At 25.3% G+C, this 23,937-nt stretch overlaps 3 protein-coding genes across 5 annotated transcripts; 1 reads left to right on the top strand and 2 right to left on the bottom strand.

Annotated features, from left to right (window-relative positions):
* Nucleotides 1–350: 350 nt before the first annotated feature.
* LOC102676595 (mitochondrial basic amino acids transporter-like) lies at nt 351–4,134 on the bottom strand. 2 transcript variants are annotated; one of them, XM_006614010.2, is made up of 5 exons: nt 3,856–4,133; nt 3,147–3,362; nt 2,392–2,519; nt 1,200–1,887; nt 994–1,114 (listed from the first exon to the last, which is right to left on the bottom strand). In XM_006614010.2, the coding sequence occupies exons 2-5, from the start codon at nt 3,178–3,180 to the stop codon at nt 1,089–1,091; spliced, it is 876 nt and encodes a 291-aa protein (XP_006614073.1). In that variant the 5' UTR covers nt 3,181–3,362; nt 3,856–4,133; the 3' UTR covers nt 994–1,088. The 2 variants fall into 2 exon arrangements, with proteins under 2 accessions (XP_006614072.1, XP_006614073.1); XM_006614009.2 differs by having other exon boundaries at nt 351–1,887; nt 3,856–4,134.
* A 1,312-nt stretch (nt 4,135–5,446) lies between these two features.
* Nucleotides 5,447–12,340, top strand: LOC102674071 (protein henna). Of its 2 annotated transcripts, none has more exons than XM_006613993.2 (8): nt 5,447–5,619; nt 8,725–8,853; nt 9,223–9,377; nt 9,469–9,651; nt 9,798–9,994; nt 10,145–10,407; nt 10,754–10,983; nt 11,954–12,340. In XM_006613993.2, exons 1-8 carry the CDS (start codon nt 5,548–5,550, stop codon nt 12,114–12,116), a joined length of 1,392 nt encoding a protein of 463 aa, XP_006614056.1. In that variant the 5' UTR covers nt 5,447–5,547; the 3' UTR covers nt 12,117–12,340. The 2 variants fall into 2 exon arrangements, with proteins under 2 accessions (XP_006614056.1, XP_006614057.1); XM_006613994.2 differs by lacking the exon at nt 5,447–5,619 and adding an exon at nt 7,672–7,813.
* A 2,385-nt stretch (nt 12,341–14,725) lies between these two features.
* Nucleotides 14,726–20,779, bottom strand: LOC102673761 (circadian locomoter output cycles protein kaput). The gene is made up of 12 exons (XM_006613992.2): nt 20,392–20,779; nt 18,968–19,012; nt 18,745–18,893; nt 18,411–18,502; nt 17,759–17,963; nt 17,601–17,696; nt 17,454–17,529; nt 16,891–17,129; nt 16,576–16,817; nt 16,055–16,462; nt 15,740–15,901; nt 14,726–15,462 (listed from the first exon to the last, which is right to left on the bottom strand). Exons 1-12 carry the CDS (start codon nt 20,430–20,432, stop codon nt 15,043–15,045), a joined length of 2,175 nt encoding a protein of 724 aa, XP_006614055.1. The 5' UTR covers nt 20,433–20,779; the 3' UTR covers nt 14,726–15,042.
* Between the last annotated feature and the right edge of the window lie 3,158 nt (nt 20,780–23,937).

Genomic DNA, 23,937 nt, shown 5'->3' with positions numbered 1-23,937 from the left:
AACGAAAATGATTAATATTAGAAATTTCAATCATACGTTAATTATTTAATTAGGAATATTCTGAAAGTTATATATTCAGATATATGTAAGCGTTAAGAAAGTAATTATTAATCGTTTAAATGATTATATATCTGTCATGAGTAGTTATACGATAAGACAACAAATTATTATTATTGATAAAATTTCTTATATAACAGTAAAATTTTTAAAATTATAATATAAGAATTATAAAAAATGTTCTATAACCTATAATTCGTAAGTTACCATTACTTGATGAATTATTGTACTAAAGCCTCTGAGTTATTTGGTTGTAAGACAATTTGGAAATAAATTGAATAAAACTCATTATGTAATATATAATTAACTAAATTTTATTCATCTACAGTAATAATTCACAGATTATCAATCTTCTATAAAATTCTACAAATCTTATATTCGTCAATACTTATTTGACGATAAAAATATAAAAGTTAAATATATTATAAAAATATTATATAAATATATTAAAAATATATATTAAAATTAAATTCTTATATAATATTTCGATCCAGTAGAGTCCATAAATAGTTTCAGCAAGTAATATTAATAGAAAAGATGACAACCATGGAACCATCATAATCTCCTGTAATAAAACACTATATAAATCTTATATCAAGTCACTTTCAATCCAATCGCACATCACTGTTCGATCCCTTAAAAACTAACAATGTACTACCACTACAATTCCATTTTCCTTCTCCTTTCTTTCTTTTTGAAAAAACTATTTTTCGAGAAATATACAAATTTCAAAATTCCTCATAAGAGCCATCGAAACCCTGTTTTATCACACTTTTCTCGATAACTCGATTATATCGATAAGATAAGCATATCGATCAGCACATGGAAGGTATATCGAGACGAGTATATAACTTTAAATTTTTAACTTTTTCTCTTCTCGTCATACTTCTCTGAATATCTTTCTTTGGACATCTTTGTCTTCTCATTTTTCTCCTCTCTATTACCTCTATCCCCCCATTCCCCGCTCTTACCACCTTCCTTCATTCGCCTGTTGCGCACGCCCCACTCGAGCTTCGGTTCGTTCATCGATGTCAACGACAGCGTGGAATACGATAACCTATGAATAACCATACTTCGGGATGCGCTCGTTAGGAAATTGTTCCATTTTTCCAAAAGTATTTCGCACGGTTCTGAAATCTCACCGATAGACTCTGTGGTTTTCGACTTCTTCTTCTCATCTTCGCCAAGCAATTTGAATGTCCAGTTGACCACAGTGAACGTGACAGCATTCATAGGAAACGCACGTAACACTGTCGAGCTGATACCTTTATACAAAACCGAGTAACCTTCCTTCCTCACGGATTGTCTGAAGCAGTCGTATATTCCTGCATAACGATTTCCATTAGCTTGTATTCGCGATTTAATCACGTCAATGGGATAAGTTGTGACCCAAGAACAGGTGCCGGCTAATCCTCCAGCCAACAGGATATAAATTGTCGGAACAGGTTTATTATCGAGGTTTCTCATTAGAGTTTCGTATGTGAGAAAATATAGACCAAAACTTGGAATCTCTCTCATAAATGTGCAATTAAGTCCCTTGAACAGACCTCGCAATCCCTCGTGTTTGTACGTGTACATGTAAAACTGCAACGGTCCTCTGAAAGGTCGACCAGTCGAAGAACTAAGCTGCATACGAGTTTTCGCTAACTCGATGAGACTGCAGATCGGGCTTTGAGCGAAGCCAGCTATGGCACCAGATATAAAACAGGATGTTAGAGAGTTTGGATTCGGTATGTGCCTCTGGGTTTCACCATACACGCCGAAGATCACGGCATTTATCAATGACACGCCGATTATTGGGGATGACATGCCCCGGTAGACACCTGCTATCTGAGACAATTAAACATATTAATTGAGATTTGATTTTAATTGGTATTTAACGATGAAAGAGAAATATTTTTGAAGTTAGTGAGATTTTTAGTTTAGAATTGTGAATGTGATATTTGTGAATGAGTAGTATTTATCGTGATAGAAGAGAAATGATAATTTGAAATTAATAAGATTTTTGATTGAAATGGATAGGATTTTTAATAAAAAAAGAAATAAATTTTTATAGAAAAGTGATGATTAGGCCTTTTGCATTTATGAATAAAATATTTTTTCGAATTACTAATTCAGAAAAAATATGTGAAAAAATATATTGGAAAAAAGAAGAAATTCTTCTATATTTCTGTACTTCCTCTTCTCCTTTCATTTGATAATCAAAACTAATATCAATTATAATTTTAAACGATTCTTGAAGTTAATAATGTTTGTGATCAACAATTTTTGTTTCGCTTCAAATTAACATGCATCTCTGATTATTAATTTCCTTGATTTTTATTTATCAAATACCGATTCATTTGCGATTATCTTTCGCAAACAATCCCAATTGCCTTTGTACTTCGGGTTCCGATGGTCTTGCGTTTGCAAGTGAACTTTGATGGTATCGAAAGGATGTCCCACCAAAGTACCAGCACATCCTGAAAAAATTACCCGAATATTGTATTGTCTACATACGAAGATTTCATATATTTATTAAAGATAAACAATAATATTTTTGGATCGCGTCAATTATCGAAAAAAGAAAAATTAAAAATAGATATATTCCATTTTGATTCGTGTTTTCAATCATCTGCGTTATCTGTTGATAAAAGTTTTACGGAAACAAGGCAATATATTTCTCTTTATTCAGATAATATTCAATCCAATCCAAGTAGAAAGTTGTCAATCAATTATGGTCACTTTCTTCGCGATAAACACGTTATCATTGATTGGAGAAAATATAGACAATAAATATAATAATAGACAATAAACGCGAATAAGTATAAATTTTTTCATTTTTTCGAGATGGAAATAAATCTTTTAACATTTTATCTTTTAACAATATTATGATAGATGGATGCAATAGAAAAAGTCGAAGAAAAAATAGATTGAGTTTAATTTTCATAATGGCATTTTTCTTTAAATTTCATATCTCGGTATCTTCTTGTCGATAATATTAAAAAAATTATTAACTTTGTAGCAAGGTCTCTAATATAATATACGTAATGTATATAATTATCTTATCTTTTACGAAACATTAAACCAATTATAAATGAATTATCTACCTCCAAGGCATCCAGCGAAAAAGTCGAGGGCCATCTTCGTTTTATTCCTACTCGTTTCTTCCACCCGTAAGGTGACCGTGAATCTTGCACGTTATTACTTTCGTAGAATCTTTCTGTAGCGTTTGTCAATGGTGCAACGACGCGAGTCGCAAATCGATTTGTTTTTAAGATAGGACAATCCATGAAAGATCGACCACGGTTCTGTCGTATTCGTGCCTAGAAAGAAAATTTTAATTCGAAAATATTTATAATTTTATCATTTAAAAAGAAAGCTCAAGAAGATGAAAAATATTAATCTCATTGGAGAATAATTTACAATTATTTTGATAACATTGAATCTTCTCAATAAAACGTGAAACAATTTTAACGATATTCTAATTTAACATTGAGTCTCGTTAAGATAAAAGATACGGATGGAAGATAATTTTTTAATATATTACGTCTTCTAAGAAGAATGAAAGATAATGCTCTTAGAGATGTAGTAATATTTGGCGTTAAATCGTTTTAAGATGATAAAAGACATTAATTTTCATAGCAATTAGAAATAAAATAATAAAAATAAATTTTAATCAGAAAGAAGTTTGATTTGATTGAAATTTAAGAAGAAGAAAAAACACGAAATTAATAAAGTAATAATAATAATAATAATAAAAAAATAATTTTCAGAAAATCAAAAAGAAAAATATTCATCGATAAAAGTGCTACTTACCGAATAGTAAGGCATCGCTACATCTCCAGAAATCCTATCGAATATACGTTCTAATCCTCTTTTTATTTATTTATTTCCCTCGAATATTTCAATTCTCCCAATTTACTCGTCCCGATTCAATATTATTCTCGAAAAATAAGTTTCTCCCATGCTACTCAACTCGAACACAATTTTCCACTAACCATGCTCCACGAGTTTCTTTCTCTTCTTGGTGCAAAGATCATTCATGAATTATCGCCACTTTATTGCGGTACCGATACAAGCATCTTCGTATTATATTGCAGCAATGTTAACCTATCGCAAAGAAGCGACTTGAGGGTCAAACATTGATAATAGGGCGGCCTTTTACGATGCCCGATCAAAAATTATTCGAATATTCATTCTTGTTTATATTTGGTAAATATTTGCTCGATTACATTGATTTGATTACATATTATTAATTTTATTACGAATTGAGAAATGAGACGAAGTTAAAAGCAGTTGGAAAATCTTTATGGACAATTTTCTGCTTTTCACTTCGTTCTTTCAAGATTTTTTCTTTATATTTCCCGACAATAATCGATTAACGATTTTCTTAAGTAAATTAAATTGATTTATAAACGCGTATTTTATGACTCGTAAACTTGATATAATTAATTAATTTTGCAGGTTAAAAATTGTCAACTTTTTCAATGACACAAAGTTTGTTATATTGAAATAAATATCAAGATCGTGTTTGATCGTTTTGTTGCTAAGGAATTGTGACTTGATTAGATATAATTGATATTTGAATTGATGAAAGGGGAAAAAATGGTTGAATAGTTGATGATTTTTATTGTTTGATGCATTTTAAAGTGATAATCGGTTGAAATATATTTTTTTAGAAATTTTGTGTGAATTTTTATCAAAATTCTCGAAATTCTCGAAACTCGAAATATTTTATTTTTTTATTAAGAATTAAAATTTGAACAAATTTTGATTTCTTATGCAAGTTATCTTCTAATTTCGAGAGTTTCGAATTACAAAAATAGCAAAAACTTTCATAATTCGAGAATTCGAAAAAAATTCAAATCAATTTTATACATATAATAAATGTTAAATATAAATAAATATTATTATTTGTATTTTCATAAATAGATTTGTAATGAGAAATTCTCATAATTGTCATTTAAACTTTATTATTTGGAATTACATTCAACATTGTAATTGTATTTCTTTTTGTTTTAAATTACCTTTTATTACTATTTTTTCAAATGTTTTCACAGATATAAAAAATATTCTTTCAATTCATTCTTAATTAATATTTATTTGACTTCGTATCGTTAGAAAAATTTTCAAGAATATCTGCACAGTTTCAATTTCTATCTAATAAATGAAAGATCTGAAATCTTTGTCTTTACATAATAATTCTAAATCAAATATTGTAGTTAATAAAAATACAAATAATGAAATCAATTATTGATAATAATTTAAAAAAAAAAATTGTACGTTTCAATCATTCGATATCGTTTTATGAAGTAGTCATACATATTTTTGCAATATTGACGTTAAAATATTTAAATCTCAATTCAATCGAGAACACGGCGGCATCTTATTAAAACTGTTAAGCACGTCGCAACAAGAACCAGTTGCATTAAGACATTTGCATTGTGAAAATCGTGATCATCACGATTCGACTTTAAAAACCTTTGACAAAATTTAATTTTCATCGAAATGTATGCGAAATCTATACCAAAAGATCAATCGACCATTTCAGATGAAAAATTTTTTTCATTTTCTGATAAGGTAAGGAAAAAAATTTATTTATTTATCATTTGTTTGGAAAATTAATTAAATAATAACGAACTATAGAGTTATACTGTTATATAGAGTTATGTTTGTTTATTTTTTATTATAAAAGAAATATTTTTTTTATTATGATTGAAATTTGTTTCGTCATATTACACATATGTTATACGAACGTAATCTGGAATAATATAGAGGAACTATTGATATGTATTTATTTTTAAGCTTCAATATTTATAAGCTTAATTTACATTACTGTGTTATTATTTTTTATATTATAATTACAAAATGAAAATTCTAGAATAATAATAATATTCCAGAAATATAATGTTATAAAATTAAACAATTTTAAGACAATTAATATGGAGTTATTATAAACTATCATTTATTTATTTATTAGCGAATAGAATAGAACCTTTTAATTTATTGTTTATAAATATAAATAACATACAATATATTTAAAATGTATAGTAACAGAGTTCAACATCGAAGAAAATTATATAAAATATAATAAATAAATAATATGATATAATATCTAAAATATAGTGCAAATATAACAAAAATTATAATTATAATTCAAAAGTTCGTATAAATGTTGATAATTAGGTTCCATAAAAATTTATAAAATTCTGAAAATTAATGAATTTATAAAAATCAATAATTATAATACATAACATGAATAAAATATAATGTAATATAATATAAAATGTAAACATAACATAAAATGTAAACATAATATAAATAACATAATTTGCAACGCATATATATTACATAATTATTTATATAACATTATATAATCATTTAATTATTTTTCTATATTTCCCTAATTATATGTGTAATTGAATTCGCGCATATTGATAAGAAGATTTTTAAAAAATGTATTGTTGAATAACATCAAATTTTTTTGAAGATTTATATTTTTTATATTTATATAAAAATAATTAATGAATTAACTTATCTATATGTCTTCAGGAAAATGCACAATCTCAATGTAAATTAAATTTTTGAATTAATTTCTTATTCCCGATAAAGATATTCTATTAGTTTCATAATAGTTTCGCTTAATGATATTCTTAATAAGCTTAATGAGTAATAAATTCATTACCAAGTTTATTATGTATAAATATTACGTTAAAGATTAACAAAATATATTTTTATCACGAAGAAAAATATGATAATTCGAACATTTGAAAAATAGAAATAATAAATAATTAAGGAAAAATACAGAAATGTTAGGATACTGGTAGTTAATGAAATCACGTGGTCCTAGTGTCGTGTCAGAAACCAGTCTACCTTGAAAAATCGAAAAGCATAAACAAGATTATCTAAGATCAAATCAAGTTAATCTTGATCTTGATCGATTGTTAAAAACATAACGATCATAAAATTCCAATGACTGAATCATCTTATTTAATATTAATTTTTAAATGGAAAAAATTGTTAAATAGATTTTTGATTGAGAATTTAAAAATTAATTTGACAAAAGAAACTATTTCTTACGCATTAAATTTGGAAAAATTTTTTCAAAATATTAAAAACAACGATAAGTAAATATTAAAAATATTCATTCTGATTTTTTTCATTTCAATTTATTGCAAACTATGTATATACTTTCACTTGTATCTCAATATACCGCAAATAATTTTCTTTATCCCATATCACTCGTCAATTGGCACAATAAGAGAAAGCATATTGTACCTTTTTTACAATCCACATCAAGCACGCGTATCTCTTTACATTCGAGTTCGAATGTAAACGTTTCAATTAATAAAATCGACCTTGACATCTTCAAAAATAATTATGATGCAAAACAAGCAAAAAATTACGCGTGACTCTGAAATATTTTGTGATTTTTCCTTATTTTTATTTTTATTTTCGGGAAATTTTATCGATAACGTATCGATATAATTTTCCCAAATGATTCAATGCGTTTAAGTTGATAATTCGGAGGATAATCACATATTCCGTTAATTCTCCCATAAAATGTCGGATAATATTATGTAGAATAGCGAAGGAAAGTGGTGAGGGAGGGAGGGGGAGTCCATGGACATATATAGTAGACGGGTAACAGATTAACGAAGCATAGTTTCTCTAAACTTATCTTCGGATAAACGAATAAAGTGTTTCGTGAAGGAAGAATTTCATTTTTGTTTATTCAAGTGATATTGAATCATATTTGATCATAATGTGCGAAGTAAGGATAAAGAGTTTTTTTTATAGTTATTCCATTTTTCTCATTTTTTTGTTATTATTATATATCTAATATAATAATTGTTATTTTTTATTTTTGAAATGTAGTGTATTATCTTGTTATTCAAGTTCAAAAGGTGTGTATATATTTTTTGTGATACAAATTTATTGAATCCGATTTTTGAAAATTGAATGTGATGTGATCTATTAAATTTTTATATTAATAATAATAAATTACGTAAAATAAAATCTATTAAATATTTTTAATTAAACGAAAAAAAAAATTTTTATTACTTGTACATATTTGCGTAGTCGTTCATTATAAATGTATTTAATTATAAAAATTAAATAGAAATTTCAATTTTTAATAAAATTAAATAACAATTATATATAATTTTATATTTAATATTTAATATTTAATATTTAATATTTAACCAATTAAAAAATTTTTAAAAAATATTTTGATTCTCTTTGTCTTTTATATTTTAATAATAATTTTTTATGTTACGTAATATAAGGAAGTTTTTTATTATATCACGAAGATAAAGTTACAATAAATTATTTTTAATGATAAATTTGATATCAATCTTTTTTCATTTCATTTATTCAAAACTTTAGAGATAAATATAGTATATAATTGCTTTTTTTTTTAAATTTCATTGCTTAATAAGATTTAATAAGATTTATTCATAAAGATAAAATTTTTTCGAAATTACATTATTAATGATGATTATATGATGATTGTACAAAGAGAAACATATAAATATCTTTAAGATTTCATTATTTTTGTACTTCTTAAAATAAATATAATTATCTCACAAAATTAAAAGTAATTGAAATAGCTTAATTGAATTAATAATGTTATAAAAATAATACAAAAATATTTTATCAATATTATATAACTATTTTTAAAAGCCTAAATTGGTGCATGGAGGAAATTACATCAAGGAAGGTCGGGATTCTGCAAAAAGTACTTGCCTGATATTCTCACCTAAAGAAGAGGATTCAGTTGGAGCATTGGCCAAATATCTCAAACTTTTTACAGTAAGTGTATCAAGTACACGTACAACCGTTATAAACAAATGAGATTTTCTTTTCAACTGCAAAAATTTAAAACACAGCAACTAATATTAAATCATTTTATCATTTTATTTAAAAATGAACAGATGGTCAAAATAAAATAAAATACATAAAAATTAAAATAATCATATTTCGTTCTTCGAAAATAATAATCGAAAATAATCAATGCCACTCAAAATTAAAATTATTTAATAAAGATGACAATATCATGTTTAAAAGTTTCGATCGCTCCACTCTTTTCGCAATAATTTCAACTAAACGATCACACTTGTAGATATCTGAAATTAATTCGTCTTCTTTCGCAATAATCTTAACTAGTCATCACATTTGCAGGAATATGAAGTTAATCTGTTGCATATCGAATCTAGAAGTTCCCTTCGCCAGCCTAATGTGTACGAGTTTATGGTAGAGTGTGCGCCAGATGGAGACCTTGGATCGGTGATCGAGAAGCTTCGAGAACAATGTAGTTACTTCTCGATCATTTCAAGGTATTTTAAAGATTATGATTCTTGGATACTTAGAAACAGGAAGTCTTCTATATATTATGTAATTTTACAACATTGCTGCTCGTATTTATAGAAATCATAACGACAATATGGGAACTGTACCATGGTTTCCACGAAGGATAAGGGATTTAGACAAATTTGCGAATCAAATTCTCTCCTATGGAGCGGAATTGGACAGCGATCATCCTGGATTCACGGATCCGATTTATCGACAACGGCGTAAATATTTCGCCGACATTGCTTACAATTACAAACAGTAAGTTGTTTTTTGAAATAATCGAAGATTGTTCAATATAAAATTCTCGTAATGAAGAATTATTAAAAAATATATATATATTCTTGTCTCAAGAAATGTTAACAAACACTTACAAACAAAGGTTACAAATAATATTATATTATTAGTGGCCAACCAATACCAAGAGTAGAATATACGAAAGAAGAGATCGAGACGTGGGGTACGGTGTTTAGAAACTTAACAAAGCTTTATCCCAAGTATGCCTGCAAAGAGCATAATCACGTGTTCCCTCTCCTGATTGAGAATTGTGGCTATAGAGAGGACAATATTCCTCAATTAGAAGACATATCAAACTTTTTGAAAGGTATATAATTATTTTATAAAATGAAAAATAATATTTCGATAGTATTTAATGCTAGTATTTAATATAACGCAAAAATGATAATTTCTGGCATTTTACTATATATCACTGCATATTCTTTCTATTTTATGATATTCTTATATTTTTGCTTAGACTGTACCGGCTTCACTCTCAGACCAGTTGCTGGTCTCCTTTCTTCGCGAGATTTTCTTGCTGGTCTGGCTTTTCGAGTATTTCATTCCACGCAATATATTAGGCACAGCAGTAAGCCATTATACACACCTGAACCAGATATATGCCACGAAGTATTAGGTCACGTGCCTCTCTTTGCCGATCCATCGTTTGCGCAATTTTGTCAAGTGGTTGGATTGGCTTCTCTCGGTGCTCCTGATGAATACATCGAAAAATTAGCCACGGTGATAATGACAATTAATTCATTTTGAAATTTGGATAAATTTTGTATATTAATTGATACTGATTAATTTTTCTTTTTAATTGCAACCTATTTATTAATTATATTTTATTCGTCAAACTTGTTAAAGAAAGTATTGGTCGGGATTCAGATTTTCTTGTTGAAAGATTTGACGTTAAAAAAAGTTTTTTTTAGTATTTATCTCACGTTATTTTTATATTTAATAAATATTTTTCAAAGTTAGACATATATTTGTCTTCGTTAAATTTACACTTCTATCTTTAATTTTCCTCAATATTTTGTACTTTACAATAGCACATCATAGGAATGAGGAAAAAATTTATTTTCAGTGCTTCTGGTTCACGGTTGAATACGGTCTATGCCGGCAAAATGGTGAATTGAAAGCATATGGTGCTGGATTACTCTCGTCTTTTGGTGAACTCGAGTATTGTTTGAGCGGTAAACCAGAATTACGACCATTCGAGCCGGCGAACACAGCTTTGCAAAAATATCCAATAACCGAATATCAACCTGTCTATTTCGTCGCTGAAAATTTCGAAGATGCTAAACAGAAAATGATGTAAGTACATAAAATTAAAACGATCTAATTTTTCAGTTATAATGATTATTTTATCGTCTATGAGTATTTGTGTTAAGTGATACGATAAAACAATGTTACTATTAATAAATTCTGTACTTAAATTTGTAATTGCAAATTAATATGTCAGATTATTATATTATTCTAATCGTATAATTTTAATTATTTCAAATAAGTTTCATAGAATATAATCATGTGTAATGTATCATAACATAAATAGATAAGAATTATGATAAATAAATAATATAAATAAATAATTAATAAATGTTCAAGTATTAAGTAAAAACATTAATTTATTATTATTTGCATTTTGATAACGAAAGAAATTTGCAACATCATTTAAGAAAAATTTAAATTTTTATTTTTATTTTATCAGATATATCAATTTTTTGATACTGATGAATAATTATGCAATAATGCAATACTATATGAGTTATATAATTTTCATTCAAATATATTATATTGTAGACAATGTTTTTTATTGATCAAACTATAATAAAAATTTTAATCAGTTTTAAAATACATTCAAATAAGATTCAATTGCTTATATACTTTCTTAATTCAATATAATTTTTACATATAATTATTCTACGTCATTTCATCACAAATATAAATATTATGTTAAATTGTAATATTTCAATTCAATCGATAATTTTATTAATAATGATAAAACAATATTTTATCCATTCTTCACGGAATATTAAACGAAATAAAAATTTTTTTTATTTATAATTATAATTTTTTTTTTAGAAAATGTTTATGTATTTCTTTTCTTCTTAATTAGAATATTATTATATAATCAACTGAAACATTGGTTGAGATTTATTTTTTATAAAGATTGGTCTGTTTTAGAAATTTTATTACAACTTATTAAATAACATTCTTTTTTCAAACTTATTAAATGAAAAATAATACTTTTCTTTTGATTTACAATTTTTATTTTTGATTCCAGAAAATTCACTGAGACTATACCAAAATCATTTGCGGTAAGATATGACTCGTACACTCAAAGCATTAATATAATCGATAGCAAAAATCAAATCGAGAGCCTCGTGTACAACGTGAATCAAGAAGTACAAATTTTGATGGATGCTTTAAGAAAATTTAAGCAATAATTTTTATATGTTATTTTATCGATTATTCACGTTATATTAATGTATTACGTAGGATTTATATATTTATATACGTAGAATATTATTATAACATAACTTAGAAAAAGTTGAGTTAGAAGTTGTTTAATGATAATAAGTACTTAACAATTTTTTAGAAGAAACAATAGGAAAAGAAGAAATGTTTTTATACGTTAAATAATAAATAATAAATTAGTTTTCATGATTAATTTCTATATTATTTTTGTGATTTATATAATTGATTAATTCTTAAGATTAATAGAAATTAATTATAAAAAATTACAATTGATTTAACCGATTGATAAAATTTAATTCTCAATAATACAGATATCTAGATATTTAGGAATATTTTTCGAAGTAAATCGTAAATTTAATTTTATAGCAAATTGAAGTGGAAATAAAGATGAAGAAAAATATAAAAATATACGAAATTCGATAAAATAAAATAAAATAAAGATTTCCTTACAAATAAATGATAAAAATGAAAAATAATATAGTATAAAAATTTTATCTTGATTTTTAGAAAATTCTTTGTGCTTATATTACTTTCATTTCTTTTTTTAGAGATTATATAAGCAATACTTATATTTAATGAAATATTTAATGTAAAAAAAATATTTAATGTAAAAAAAAATTATAAAATGAATGAGAATAAATAATAATTTCAAGATGAATTTTACTATAATAATTTCACTTATTTTTCACAATTTTTATTTGCACATTAGATATGTATATATTTTTAAAATTTTTATATTATCATATACAATCATTTTTGGGGAAAAAGTTATTGTCTTAATATGTAATAGTCATAGCCAGACATATTCATTATGACATGTCCAGAAACGTATATGAATTCCTCAATATACTATATTGTATATTGTTCTATTGTATAATAAGATAGAATGAAATAAAATTTTTTTTTGCTATTCATTTCTAATAGTGAATAAAAATTTTCATAATTTATAATCTAAAATTAAGAAAAAAATATTATAATTGGTAAATATATTATAGTAAAATAATTGAAAAAAAATTAAAATTTCAAAATTCTTATTATATTTCAAAAATTAATTTTAAATTATATATATATATATAAGAAATTTGGAAAATTAAAAGTTTTTTTTCACTATTAGAAAATAAGCATATAATTTTCATTCTATCTTAAGGTATATCCATTTAACAACGATCATAAAATATATTGATTTTGATGCGACATTCACGGATATAACACACATCTTTCCTCTATAGACACATACAAATATTCATGATACATTTACAACAAAATATATTACTTTTTCATTTCGTTAACTATACATACATATATATACGTATGTAAATATACCCTGTTTTTAAAAAATTTCTATTCTCCATAAAAATGCTGGGATTAAAAAATAATTCTGATAATGAAAGTTACATTGATGATAAATAGTTTTAAAGAGTAACGATTTTAAAAATTATAATATAATTTATTTCATAATGTAAAATATTTTTAGGAAATCATTGTTGTTATTTCTAGATTTTTATAATTTTTATGATTTTTAGCACTTATTTATTTTAAGTTGACTGAGATTCTAAGATTTAAATAAATGCAAATGAAAATGTAATTTATCCATTTGAAATTAATTTATTATCTGTAACTTCCTTTGTTGATTCTTAATCATCTGAGGCATATATTTGGAATATAAAATGCAGTTAATCAAAAATTAAATTGAAAATTAATTGAAAAGCTCAAAGGAAAAAAAAATATATGTCAAAAAAATATATTTGCATTAATTTCTGAATTTTTATATCATTATCAAATAAACTAACATTTAAAACACTTTATTAAATATTGATTCTCTTCTATTAATTAATTAATTGTTTGGATTCATGTTATTCATTATGAATTTTTTTAATATTTCAAATTTTTTGAATTTTTTGAATTTTTTTTCCAGAACTTGAAAAGTATAAATTATTATAAATTTATTTAAATTGCGATATAGTACTTTTTCTATTAAACTAGTCAATTACAAATATGTTTTGTACTTTTGTAAATCATATTAAACAGCTATCGTTTCTTATCACGTCCATTTCAAATTTAAACGATGAGTGGATAGACTTTATACAAAATTTTTACATATGTATATACGATATGGGAGACATAAAATGGCCCTTTGCAAGATATAAATATCAATATTTCGAAGAATAGAAAATAAAAATATCGATTACAAATAAATAACGGAAGTAGTGATTCGTTATTATGATATTTTTGATATAAACTGGACGGATATGTTATGAAAATACAACATAAGAAAATTTTTATATTATTATAATATAAAATAATATTGCAAAATGAATATTACAGAAGAATTGAATTTTTTCTTGTCTCAAATATAAATGATATTTTTTTAAACAAACTTATAATTATGTTATTAAATTAATAGTTAATTACATTTATATTTTTCTAATATATTTAATTAAAAAAATTAATTATTTAAAAAAATTTTCAATGATAAAAATTTAAAATTATATAAATTTGATATATTATAATGAAAATGTTTAATTCAATTATCAAATCTAGATTCATTTACAACGGAAGGAAAAAAAAATAATATAAATTTGATAAATAAATTTTAAAAGTTTTAATCTTTTTATGTCAAATAAAAAAAGAAAGAGACTTACAAAATCCGTCCAATTCGCGTTCTAACTATAACACTGCTCCCTAGACGGAATATTTTTTGTACAACTCACTTGTATAAAAATATGAAATCCTTCGTGTCCATTGCAATTACAAGCGAAATTACAAAATTATATCGTTTCCACAACGATTATTAAATATTTAGGTCCCTTGATATCCCTTTCTTCTACCGAATATCTCTTCAAACTCCAACTTCCATGATAAATAAATTTCAACACGAATATATATTCAATTTATTTAATTCTGTGATGATCTCTGTTGATTCGAGGCTGATTCCATCTCGTTATACAACATGTCCGCTTGATGCGGACACATCTGAAAAGGCACGAGATCAGGCTGGTTACCATTTTGTTGAGTTGGTCCTTGTTGTTGGGATTGTTGCTGCTGATGCTGCAGTTGTTGATGTGACTGTTGTTGAGGCTGAATCATCGTGTCTACGTTACCTTGAGCTGAACCAGACATTGTTGGCACTGGACTCACTGCTAACGAATGCGAAAAGAATTCTATAGGCACTATAGGCATTGGAACGGTGATGGGAAGAGGAAGAACGTTCACTCCATGTACACTACTTGATGTTGGTAATTGAACATTCGAATTGGTTGTATTGCATCTGTTCATCTGTTGACACGTATTGGTGGCATTGTACGGCATTCCCGTCTAAAAAAATTTTGTTGATTTATCAAATGGATTGTACTTTTATAATGGAAGTATAATGTAAGAAACATCATGTGAATTGGCTAATAAATCTGAAAAATTTTTGTAATAAAATTATGTAATAATTATGTAATAAAGTAATAAGTTAGAATGAGAATAGAATTAGCTTTTTATAATAAAATTATTATATATTTTATATAGAATTAAAATTATGAAATTATTAAAATTTGTTAAGTTTGTAATTATTGAATAAATTGATGAATAAATTAATTAAACTCACATTAAGTGATAAAATTCCATATTTAAGCAATTGTTCCGATACTTTTCTCAGTTCTTCTTGCTGATGCATTATTAATTGTTGCAGTTCTTCATGTTTTCGTTGCAGTTCGTCTTGAATTTGATTCTGCGCTGGTGTCATTACGATATTTTGCTGATGTAACATCTGAAATTACACGTACGTACTCTTGAAACAAAAGAGAAAAATGTAACGTATTATTTCTAAGATCCAATTATATACTCCAATAAAAAATTTAAAATTAAAAACATTTATAGAAAAAAAAATCTATTCCAGAAATATCATAAAATATGCTATTACCTCTTGCGTTGGTAATGAAGATATAATCGGCACGGAAGGAGTCTCAAAATCTGTATTGACGGATTGCAAATTAACTCCCGCATACTGTGAATGTTCCATGAAATTAATACAACTTTGATCCACTTCCAACAAAGATTGTTGAGATTGCTGTTGTTGTTGCTGCTGATGCCTAGTATCTATTTGAAGCATTTGAGTCTTCGATGCAACGGAATTGTTTGCAGATGTACTTTTTGAACGTGAAATATGCGTTATCTGCGAATGAGGTGAACTTTGCATAGAGGCTGATATTGACGAACTATCAGAGCTTTCGACATGATGTCTCGGTCGAGTATTCGAAGGTATCGATTTCGATGTCTTGGATGATTTTGTTGACCACTGTGTTGGAGGAACTGGACATGATGTCGTTACCTGAACATTAATGTATTTGAATTAATGAATGTTATATAAAATTCGATAATATGCAATTAATGACTGATGCTTGTTTTAATTTGTATAATTAATTTTTCATTTCTAAGATTTACCTGTTCTTGTTTTACTGACATCATAACGTCTTGAGTCTGTTCTTTATTAAAACTTTGCGATTCCTTGCGCAATTCTTTGATCACATCGATATAACTGACGACATAATGTGTGCATACGATAAATTCAGGCTTTGAATTCCACTGATTATACGTAATATAAAATCTAGTCTGTAACCATATCCATTGTTGTCCCTTCGTAAGGAATCTGTAGTAACAGGAAGTTCCCTCACCCTTTTGCATTACTATAAATAATTTTTTATTATTTCGGTGCATCAGCAATTTTTTTTTACTTTTGTGTAATGTATTAATACGTACGTGATTCATGACATGTAACTACTTTGTCCAAATCGTCTACGTGATAATAATCGTATCCAGAAGTACCCAATACCTCAAATGGTAGGTAACCGATAATGGGTGGTGCTCGATGATCCAGAAACAAGAATTTCCATTCGAGGCTATGACGTGAAGTGAATTCCGATTTCGTATTGTCCATCACAGATAATTCGCGAATCAATTGAGGCGTCTGGAGGCGTCCTGTACCCACGAAAACCAATCTAAGAAGATACAAAAGAATTTATTGCAACACGATTCGATTAATAACATAAGTTTTATTGATAAATCGTTAGTAATATTAAAAATAATGATTATTAAAATAAACTAATTATTAAATTTTTATATATAATTAGTAATATTTATTCCTTCATAAATATAGATTAGATTTAAAAATTGTAATACAAATAGAAATTGTGATACAAAAAAATGAATTATTTCTTTTTATCTTACATCATAATTTTTGATATAATTTTAATATTAATTAATAATGATTTATTAATAACAGTATATATATTTTATCATATAATATAATATAAACAAATTACTTTGTATCTTTTCCAGTAGTATTTCCGAATTTTGTATTAGGAAGCAGATTATCCACTTCTGTATCGACATCAGAACCTATAATTAAATATTAGATAATAATATCAATATTAATGGAAAAATTGCATAAACAATTGTCAATTACATACGAAAATATCCGACAAATTGCACAAGCTCGTATATTGGGTTTTCTTCAATATTTTGACCTCCTCTTTTAATGTGACACGAAAAAGATATTTTGTCCTCTATAAATATAAATATAAATAATATTTATAACATAATTATTTTTTTATTTTCAAAGATTTACCTTCTCTGATATTCCGTCGATCTTTTGTAATGGCAGGATTTAATAGTACATTATAAAGAGGAGATTGGTCTTCTTGATACGTGATATCGTAAACGGTCGTATTTTCCAACTCGTTTGGAAGATATCCAAGAAGAGATGTGACGCTTTCAGACACATAATAAATGCGCCCGCTTGAAGAAAATACCATTATAAAACCGTCCAGAGCCTACATTCAAGAAATGTTATTTATGTTTTTAATAATAAAAAACCTTGAATCAACATTGAAATTCGTTCTATATTGATCAATGATACTGTAATACTGATCAGTAATACTAATTTTAAATTTTTATTTAAGCTTGAGATCATTTTGAATCAAATCAAAACATGAATATTCTATTTATTTCATTAATATATTATTTTGATTAATATAATATTTATTAACGGCCACTTTCAAAAAAATAAATGTTTAAATCAATCAATTGATAAATTATTTATCAACATATTATTAATTGTTAAAATTTTAATGATGTGTTACTTGTAAATGTACCACAATAATTAAAAATACAATTTCAAGCTTATAACAAACATAACATTTTAAATTGAATGCAATTTTGCATATAATAATCGAATTTAATATAATTAATTTAATAATTAATTAATGTGATAAATATACCTCTAGTATTAAATGTGTAAATTCTTCATTTGATAAAAAAGATGGTTTCCAATCTTCTTGAATTTCATGTACTCTTGATCTAACAGCTATCTCTGTAACATTTTAAACTTCAGAATTAATAATAATTAATCAAAAGAATTAATATAATTATAATAATATAATATACTATAATAAATTATAAGAAAAACAAACTTTCAAAATTGAAATTGAAATTTTTTTCCAGAAATCTCTTTTTTCAAAATTAATTAGATATAATCGTGATCAATCGGATTAATATTGAATATAATCTCTTTCACTTATAATTAAAAATTTCGGTAAAATAAAAGTAACGTACCATTATGATTTTTTAAAAACAATATTGTCGACTTTAACACCGTCGATTTATCCATTTTTCTCGTATTCGAGCTGACCATACTACCAAGCTCATTTACAAGCATGTTAAATTGATCTCTTCGTTTCTTCTCGCTCAGATTACGTGATTTCCTGAAAAAAAAAAAAAGGAAAAAGATATTTCACATTTAATTTAATATTTTGATTTTTGATAATTGAATGCTTACCGCTTCGAGTCATCTTTGTCATCAATATCATCGTCCATTGTGTCACTATACATAAAATAAAAAAAAGGAAAAATAAAAAAAGGGAAGATAATATTCTAAAATTTAAACTATTAAATAATATATTTAATTATTTAAATATTTAAGGAATAAATTTAATTAATTTTATATAGATTATAGTCGTAAGAGAAGGAAATATTATTTTTCAAATATTTATTTAACGTTCATTAAATTAAAAAATTTTTTATTTTTTTTTCTTATCAAAATATATAATGCTTTATTAGATATATTTTTAATGTATATTAAAATTAATTTTTAATGTATATTATGAAATTATTAATGATAATTAGAAATATATCTGCTCATGATTTTCTCGATTACACAGGAAAACACGTGCGATACAATCAGATCAATATCAGAGACCGCCTATTGTGTAACAGGTTTGGAAATCAATATTGGTTAAAGAATGTTATCAGAAATATTTCGAAATATTCATTTTTTTTATTTTAAATTATTTGATTAATATTTTAAAACTACTACTTCATAAAATATTTCCTATATTTAAGTTCTATATTTAATATAATTATAATAAAATTAAAAATATGTTTTCAACAGATGTTAAAAAAAGATTCAATTAATCTCAATAACAAAATATTAATATAATCAATTAAAATAATTATAATATGACTTAAACATTATTAAAAAAAATTAAAATTAATATAAACTTAATCTATATAATAATATATATAATAATATATATTATATATATTATTACATACAATATAATATATATAATAAATCAATTACTATAGGAAAAAAAATTATTCTAATCAACATAACAAATTAAAAATAATATTTTGTATAAAATAATTTGAAAAAAATTATCTAACAAATAAAAATTAAATATCAAATAAATAAAAATTGTATAAATTTTGTTTCAACTGCACATTTACGCGCTTATCGATTTAATGTCTACCAATGTTCCGATCATACAGCACAAACGATTGCAATCTCATCGATTATATGAATCATAATCTTCGATAATCAACTAGTAGAAGCATCGATTGAAAGCGATTGTTGATTGTGACACGGAGATGCATCAACGATTGTAAATATCGATTGATGTAACTTTCTATCATTACAGTGGATTGTGATAGCTTCGATCGAATGATCAATTTTCACGTAACAACCGAAAAAATCAAACTATCTATATATATCAAATTTATACAAAATTATACAACAAAATTATATAGTAACAAATAATAATCAAACTCAAGAAAAGAAGAAAAATATGTAAATATTTTAAATCAATTTGTAAAAATAAAAAAAATTTAAAATCAAGAATGGATGACAAAGAAGATATGTCAAATTGAATCATTCTATCAGAGGAAGATTTATTCTACCAAAGGAATAATTGTATCACTCACTCGGATTGTCGAGAGGATCGCCCTCGTGAATAACTCGCCATGTAACCTCGTCGTATGCTGTCACGATCGTTGTGTATACGTATCAGATACGTCTTCGATCAGTGGCCTCAAATCTTGCCGACTTCGTCCTCTCGAGGTTTTCCCTGATGACAAGTGATCGTCGACCACGTCGAATACACTGAATTCGAATGCCACTTGCGCGACGAGCAACGACACATTTTTTTTTGCACTACACAGATCCAGAGATAGGTCCAGATCAGTTCGCGCGCCAGCTGAAATTCGTCGATGTATCTTCTAATAGTTAACACGGCTTACAATGCACATACGTATGTATATTGCTTACGTATATCTTCATTATGGAAGATCTCACAGGCTGCATAGGCTTGAAGTTGCACGCGGATTAATTCGCAGTACGCCTATATTACTATAGTTGCGAGAACACGGTTACGAATTTAAGAACGCAAATTCGAAAATGGAAACATATATATGAAGTATTATTTAGTTATTTACTAGATAGTACAATTTGTTTTTCAATTATCTTTGAAATTTTTAAGAATTATTTACTATTTTTTTTTTATTAAATTGTTTTTATTAAACATTTAAATGAATTTAAAAAATACACTTATAGTCAATTTTAGATAGATTTTAGAAGATATTTAATGGTATAAATCAATTAAGAAGTTTAAATCAATTATCGATAAAAATATTCTAATAATGAATATATGAATCTTGTGATTTAGATATTAAATTTCCATTTTATTTTTATCTATCTCATTTTTTTTCAGCTTTAATTTTATGCAGAACTAACAAAAATTTGAAATAAATATATCATAAATCTTAAATATTTTCATAAGTAAGTTTTATTTAAAGATAAACTAATATATTAAATAATATTTATTATTTACATTATAAGTAATATACATAAAATATTTGAAATATTTTTAATCTTATTCAAAAATTTTTCTTAGTAATTTAAGTTAAATGAATTACTAACTTTGATAGGCGGTCAAAACTGAGGCTAACTTCATGCGAAATACCCATGGAAACATGATGGATGCCAAATAGCTTCCGGCAATGCGCAATCGCATCTTATCAATGCATTACCGCCATGAAATCGCGTGCATGAGGTGAACAGCATTGGAACGGACCGTAGTCTCATCCACGAGCAAAATCATATCCGATTGGTCAAAGCATGTGCACTTCGATTGTTGCACCAATCGCGACTGTTGCATATATAGTTCATAGATGCAGTGCGCTAGAACTTGCTGGGAAATGCGATTAATATATCTATCTCATCAACAATAATATGTTTTCATTGTTGAAAATACAAATTTCGGGAAACTTAAAATCAAAAGTGAGAAAAATTTGAAATTAAAACAAATACTAGAAAAATAAAATATTTCTATAAACAAATAATATTTTCGTTTAATTATAAAATGCAATAATCGAGAAAAGTAAAAAATAATAAAAATTATTTGTTGTTAATGTTAATTGTTATTTTAAAATAATAAATAATAATCTTAATTGAATAAGAAAAAGTTTTAATATTTCTAATTAAATTTCAATATACTTAATAGATTATTAATTAAAATAAATTAATTTTTAAAATAATTTTAATTATTAAATAAAAAATGTTTATTTTTATATTAAATTTTTTTTTAGTATTTCAATAAATAAAAAATAAGTAAAAATATATGAAACTTGAAATTAGTGAAATCAATTGATTTATATATTCTTTAATAAGATATTTGAAAGTAATACTACAATTCTAATAATAAGTAGAATAGTTCTATTGATCAGACATATTAACTAGACGAAGTAGACAAGATAGAAATAAAATTTAATTAAAATCTTATATCCTATATTATATATAGAAATATAAAATAAATAAGCTCTATTAAGAAGAAGAAGCTCTATTTTTTAATCAATAGATTTGGTAAAAAAGATGATAAAATAATTAAATATTGAAAATTTATGCATCTTTTAAATGCATAAAGTTTGCAGAGCAAAGATAAACAAGAAGAGTAAATAATGGAAAAAGGACAGAGATAGAGTAAAAATTGTACAATCAGCACCATCTCTAGAGTGCCGCAAATAAAACATAAATATAGATAAAGAGAGCAAAGAATAGGATAGATATGGTAAGAATTAATTGCTAGCGCCATCTCTTGGGTGCTAAATATATTTTTTCAAAAGCAAAGTAAAATAAATATTCAAGAGATGGCGCTGATAGTCAATTCTTACTCTATATCTATCCTTTTTCTATTATTTGCTATCTTTGTTCATTGTGTTTCATTTGTGGCACTCTAAAGATGGTGCTGATTCCTGAATTTTTATCCTATCTCTATTCTTTTCCAATATTTATTCTTCTTGTCTATCCTTTCTCTTAGCTTAATCACAGATGTGGATGAATTGTACATACTTTCATCATTTTTTTTTCTCATTATGTACTAATTCTTAATCTAAAAAATTTAAATATTATATTCTCGACTTCAAAATATATTTTTAAGATGACAACTTACATAAAATATAATATATATATTTAGAAAATAAATTAAAAATAGAAAAAAATTTTATTTTTTCAGAATTTTATTTTTCAATATTATTTAATAATCTGTTAGATAATTATTATATATAAGGAAAAAGAAAGAGCATCTTATAAATTTTACATAATGTTTATTATTTATGTAGTGTACTCAGAAATGTCGGGCCTCAACCAGTGGGCCTTCTCTCTTTTTTTTTCTTTTTTCATTTTTTTCTCTTTTGACATATTTGATTAATAAACATCACAATGTTAATTTTTTTTCCTCTAGTCCGTACAGTTTTCTCTTTCATTTTTTCTTTCTTACTTTTCTTCTTTTTCTATTAAAAGTAACGCGCAAACTCGTATCCGTTTTGTCTTTTCATGAGAATTGTAACGCTGAGACCTAACATTTTTATTGATTTCAGTAGCGCCACATGCAGAACATTTCATTTTCTTCTTTGTTTCTTTTTTACTCTTCTTTTCTTCTTTCAATTTTATTTTTATTCTCGTTGAATACAATATTAAAAATTAACGAAACAAAATGAATAATAAATTTCTCTTCTTTCTTTCGTTTTCTTCCATTATGTCAATTTATCTTATTTATCATTCATTTTTAAAACAATAATAGATTATCACGTAAGAAATTAACTCGAGAATGAAAGATATCTCGCTACAAATCCGTCACGAGCAGATTGTGCCTCGCAAAAAATAGATAATTAATCTAGTTCTTGATTCTTCAACCACAAGTTCAACATGCCAGTATATTCGTATAACAAAATATATATACATATATATGTAACAATTGTATAGAAAAAACAAAACGAAAAAAGAAAAAAAAATGAAAAAGAAACACATAATATTAAAAATGATCTATTATTTTGTATTAGTAATTTATATTTTATCGCAAAAAAACTTTATTCGACGAGATGGAATTTTCTCTCGCTCTCCCTCTCTTTCTTACTCTTTCTTTCTAATCATTCTATCTATCTCTCTCGCTCGCTCGTTCGCTCGTTCAATTTGTG

The sequence above is a fragment of the Apis dorsata genome, unplaced genomic scaffold (genome assembly GCF_000469605.1).
Source record: "Apis dorsata unplaced genomic scaffold, Apis dorsata 1.3 scaffold_168, whole genome shotgun sequence".
In the NCBI taxonomy this organism is placed as follows: Eukaryota; Metazoa; Arthropoda; class Insecta; order Hymenoptera; family Apidae; genus Apis; species Apis dorsata.
Note: the sequence above shows the minus strand (reverse complement) of the source record. Positions and strands in the feature narration are given on the sequence as shown.

What these genes read in the sequence shown, in the direction of transcription:
- LOC102676595 (XM_006614009.2), bottom strand. Translation starts at nt 3,180, where the DNA reads ATGGCCCTCGACTTTTTCGCTGGATGCCTTGGAG. An exon ending in TTTCGCTGGATGCCTTGGAG is followed by an intron (nt 2,520 to 3,146) that starts GTAGATAATTCA and finishes TAATTTTTTCAG; the next exon opens with GATGTGCTGGTACTTTGGTG. An exon ending in AGATAATCGCAAATGAATCG is followed by an intron (nt 1,888 to 2,391) that starts GTATTTGATAAA and finishes TAATTGTCTCAG; the next exon opens with ATAGCAGGTGTCTACCGGGG.
- LOC102674071 (XM_006613993.2), top strand. Translation starts at nt 5,548, where the DNA reads ATGTATGCGAAATCTATACCAAAAGATCAATCGACCATTTCAGATGAA. An exon ending in AATATCTCAAACTTTTTACA is followed by an intron (nt 8,854 to 9,222) that starts GTAAGTGTATCA and finishes TCACATTTGCAG; the next exon opens with GAATATGAAGTTAATCTGTT. An exon ending in CATATCAAACTTTTTGAAAG is followed by an intron (nt 9,995 to 10,144) that starts GTATATAATTAT and finishes ATTTTTGCTTAG; the next exon opens with ACTGTACCGGCTTCACTCTC.
- LOC102673761 (XM_006613992.2), bottom strand. Translation starts at nt 20,432, where the DNA reads ATGGCGAGTTATTCACGAGGGCGATCCTCTCGACAATCCGA. An exon ending in TCGACGGAATATCAGAGAAG is followed by an intron (nt 17,697 to 17,758) that starts GTAAATCTTTGA and finishes TTATATTTATAG; the next exon opens with AGGACAAAATATCTTTTTCG. An exon ending in GCAATTTGTCGGATATTTTC is followed by an intron (nt 17,530 to 17,600) that starts GTATGTAATTGA and finishes ATTTAATTATAG; the next exon opens with GTTCTGATGTCGATACAGAA.